The sequence below is a fragment of the Branchiostoma floridae genome, chromosome 12 (genome assembly GCF_000003815.2).
Source record: "Branchiostoma floridae strain S238N-H82 chromosome 12, Bfl_VNyyK, whole genome shotgun sequence".
Lineage (NCBI taxonomy): Eukaryota > Metazoa > Chordata > Leptocardii > Amphioxiformes > Branchiostomatidae > Branchiostoma > Branchiostoma floridae.
The window spans coordinates 13,192,638-13,197,345 of NC_049990.1; the positions used below are offsets into that span (position 1 = coordinate 13,192,638).

The window sequence follows — 4,708 nt, forward strand, 5'->3', positions numbered from 1 at the left end:
ACATACTTTCTTCCTGAAGTGATCTGAACTGACTCTGATCATTTGCCTATTGCATGAATGGATACGTCCAATATGCAGAAAATCAGGCCAGAACAATATCATATCATCGCAGCACTAGACATTCATTTTATTTGTTCTCAGTAAAAATCAATATAATACCAAAATCAGAGTAATCATTATTAATCTAAAAGGTTACATACCGTACCAAAATTACAAATGTTATATTATGCAAAAAGCCTTTATAATGTGTCATATTTTCTGACCCACGTGGACTCATTATCCCCGCGCAGTGTTTTCTACCAGGCAGTTTTTTCTACCACGCAATTTTTTCTCAAGTTCAAAGTGCCTGTCACTGCTAAATTATCAAAAGAGTATATTTTTATCTTTTTGTCTCTTTAAAAGATAAAGGAGGTAATTGATAAAATCCAGAAGAGAGTAGTTTAATTGAAGAAGTACACAAATTGTAAGCTTTGGTGCACTTTTATATTTGGAAAATATCTAAGCAATGATTTGACAGAAGTTAGGAATATTTCTCCAAAGAAAAAATAATAGCAAACTGTGAAAATGATTGCTATTTTACAAGCCCTAATGTTTCAAAGAAATAATTCTTTGGTGACACTGCTGCTTAGAAATGCGGTGCAATGTAAGTTGAACAGTATCATGAGAAATGCAATATCAAAAGTATGGTGTTCAAAGATATACCATTACCGTATCAATTGTTAAAAGATCAATGACAGAAACGTCGTAGGACATAAAAACACCACGGGCTAACACATATGCTTTGTTTTTACTCCTTGGTTTTTGCAAGGACTAAAGGATTTCTATGACAATAGCGCATCCTTTGTGAGTATAGAATCTTCATTACAGTCAACACTTTCAAGGCGACATCTATTAGATCTTAAGCTTGTGTCTTTCGTTTTACTTTCCATCATTGCTGATATCTTCATAGTTCATTGTCATCAATGTCCTTGGATACATTACTATGTGCTAGATTACTCTCCAAGTAGAGGTTGAATACATACATTTTGATATTCAAGTAGAGAAAAGTACAGTTGAAGTCAAATCTGCTTGGTCCGTGGTCTCGTGTATCTTGAATTCTGCTGTACTTTAAAAAAGAAAGTCACGATTTTTCCCAACCAACGACCTCCAAGCCTGCACATACATGCATATCTGGCACGAGTAAAATGTACAGAACTTGAGATGAATTCTCCTGTCGTTCTCGGCGCAGACGGCTCGTGTTTAGGGAGCTGTAGTCTTACATTTCTCCTGCACGTTGACTGAGTAATGTCGGTCGTCATAATGACTTCTTCCCAAGCAGAGTGAAAAGTTTCGGTCACAGCTGCACAGAAGTCCTCTGCATCCGGCACTCACTTTGTCACCGGACTGCTTTTTGTCTAAATAGAATAGAAAACATCAGGGAATATTGTAAATAGTTACATTCCAAGTTCTATTGTATATTCACTATAAGGGCATATTGGCCATGGGTCACATAAGGTCATGGAGATGTCATCGAAACGCCCATTTCGCAGAATCAGAAACCCGATGGCACAGAACGTTTTGCCTTCACGTCAAGTTCTATGGCGTGTCTGTGTGCTCTAAAATACGTCAGATTCCCTACGAGTTCTTACGAAGTTCTTACCACTTACGGATCCCAAAAGAGTGCCCACGTTTTAGCACGTAGACAGTACGTATTTGCACGTACGACCGGTTGTGCCCTTAGCTTAAGTCTGGTGTCTGTAAAGAAAATTTTCAACTTTTTCAAATCTTTCAACTTTTTTCTGAATAAACTATGAATAAACTAAACTATGAATAAAGAAAATGAGAACTTACTGCACTGAATGATGACGTTTGCTGCTCCTCGCGGTGCCCGAGACACATCCGGAGACACCTTTGTCCAGCTGGTGCTCAGTACGGACAGACAGGCGTGGTACTGGTAACTGTAGATGGCGAGGTACGGGAACGGGATGAGTCCAAACAGATAACCGGGGCAACGACGCGTCAGGTCGTCATAACACTTGTCATGGTCTCTGCAGCACCTGGACAGTGGGAAACATATAGGCTTGGTTTATATAGTTGCGCTTTGTAGTCGACCTGGAGTCAAAACTGTGCAAACTGAACTTTTAGTGCTCAGTACCCTTTTCCCAACTTCGACTTGAGGTCAGCTCTAGAGGTGCCTGAAGCCGCTCGGTGGAAGAGGGGAGGGTCCCGTTCTTCAAATTAGGCCTTTATTGACATCATTAATCTCTAATGGCCGTCACATTTTTCCAGACGTTTACCTTGTATGAGATTCAATGCCAAACAGTTTGTGGTAACAATTTTTTTTCCTGGTCAAACTACCAAAACAAAAAAGGTAACTCAAAAGTAAAAAAAGGCATAATATGCATGTTAGTGAACTATTTATTCTGTATCTGAATTTACATTATAACTAGCAACACCCTGATTTTTTTTCACAATTTCATGAAAAATCGCCCAACAAACGTTTATAATGTGGATACAACTACGACGCCATTTTGAAACCAATGGTTTTGAGGAAAATAGCGTATTCTACAGACGAATACAACTATGATGGCAACTTTTTCATAGAGTAGTCTTTATAAAGTACTGACTGGTCTGTGTCATCCATAGCGGCGTATTTCATGTCCCCGCCGGGCCCACAGAAGCAGCCGTAGTCCAGGTAGTCAGACGGAACCCGCCCGGTAGCGCACATCATCATGTTGCCAAGCTGGAGAAGGTGTCTTTTGCGGTGGTATTTGGACTGTAGTCTCTCTTGAGCTGAAAGGTATCATAATGGTAAATAAAAATTTAGGCCGGACGTGGCGGCCGATACATTTTGATTTGGCCCAACGTTACAGGGGCCAAGCATCAAACCGAAGTTCTTTTCGAACAACCAATCAGCGCCCTTCAAACAACAAGCAGTGTTCAGAGATTCAAACGCTGAATCATTCTTGACAGAGATAGAAGAAGGACAGTTTGAAATTCCCCGAGCTCCACGCCCGAATTGGGGAGTTAATCGCATGTTTTTGAGAAGGTAGGCATAAATTCATTTTTTGTGAAACAAAAACTGTGTGATTTGGAACCAATGAACTTTGTCACACTAATAAGACAGCACTTACAGAGAGTGGGTAGAATGTAAAGCAACGCACCATGCATGTACCGCTTATAGGGCCTTCACACTGAAACCGAATTAGCAGGAATAAAGCAGAACCAGCCGGAATGAAGTATTTGCAAAATTCGTGACTCGTGACACATTCGGGGCCATTCCAAGTGGGAATTCCGAATGGACCTTATATCCCCTTCACACGAGAAGAAAATGCCGTCAGAATGAAAAGTCTTTTCTATTCCTGTGAATTCGAAGTGTATTCTAGAAATTCTCCCTGCATTCCAGATAATCTTTTGGCCACATTCGAGCTGTATTCGAAGTGGCTTGCCGTTTCGGTTTTCCATCGGATGAAATAAGAATGTTTCGAATAATGTTGGAATGCCGTAGAATGCGGTCATACTGCAGTTAGAATAGTTAGAATACACTTAGAATCCTCTTTGAATGCCATTCGATATTTTTCCACTTCGAATGCACCTCGACAGCTTTTAACATGTCAAAAACTTTCTGGCCAGCCAAAAGAACGGGCACAAATAGCTGGAATGCAGTGAGAATTTCTGGAAGACACTACGAATTGCCAAGAATCGCCAGGAATAGAAAAGAATTTTCATTCCGACGGAATTCCGGCTGATTCTTGCTCTCATGTGAAGCGGGCTTAAACTGCGTACGTATACTTATACTATTTATAGTACATGTCCATTAAAACCAACAGGACGCAGGTGACATATGTGCACTCAGAAGATGTTTACATTCTAAGGAAAAAACACATGTCTTAGCCAAGCACACTTTATGTACACAAGAGTAGAATGCATACAATGCGCTATTTTCTTGTGACTGTAATATCTGTCTGAACATACAATGTACTACTGAAGAAAGTCGATATCGCTGTAAGTAGCAGTCAGCTGCTCAGACGCCATGACAGTTCCAAACGACGTGTTTAGACAACAAGAAGACTTGTGCTTACCTCTTGTACCAAGCGAGGAGCTGACAAGTAGAACCATCCAGACAGTGATGATCAGGGATGGAATTTCAACACTAAAATTCGTCATTGTCATTCTCATCAGTATCGTATCAATACAGTCACCTCAACATGCTTAATTTGGCACGAACGGAAATGAAAAAAACTCTACATGGTTTGACCTATGTTGACATGCAAAACCGGTTATACCACATGGGTCGTGAAGACAACAAACTGCGTCATAGCAGCAGTATGCATGTGAATAGTAAGAAAATATTGTCTGTGATAGTAGAGTGCATTGTTCTTCAGAAAGACGGTGCCCAAAGTTTAAGAGTAGTGAATAAGAAAGAATCTTAGCTCAAACCACATTAAGTCATCATCATCCCATGTATCCAAAGGTATGCCCACAAGTCTCTTCGCCTGACACCCAGAGAGCTTTGGTCGATCACCCAAAAAGACTTTTAGACTAGAGCTTTTATAGTCCAGACCAGATGAATGAATGAATGAATTTTATTGCTCAACGATCGCAAAAGGTACAATGTATGGCAACCAACATCAACTGATAGCTATACAGACAATATCACTACATACAGGACTACATACAGAACAACAAAATTTTATCGATAATAGTACAGTTATGTATAAGTGATCTG

At 40.0% G+C, this 4,708-nt stretch overlaps 1 protein-coding gene across 1 annotated transcript; it reads right to left on the minus strand.

Annotated features, from left to right (window-relative positions):
• Positions 1 to 768: 768 nt before the first annotated feature.
• On the minus strand, positions 769 to 4,256 carry LOC118428251 (basic phospholipase A2 PA-11-like). Its single transcript, XM_035838257.1, has 4 exons — positions 4,062 to 4,256; positions 2,607 to 2,772; positions 1,831 to 2,036; positions 769 to 1,394 (listed from the first exon to the last, which is right to left on the minus strand). Exons 1-4 carry the CDS (start codon positions 4,156 to 4,158, stop codon positions 1,240 to 1,242), a joined length of 624 nt encoding a protein of 207 aa, XP_035694150.1. The 5' UTR covers positions 4,159 to 4,256; the 3' UTR covers positions 769 to 1,239.
• Positions 4,257 to 4,708: the final 452 nt, after the last annotated feature.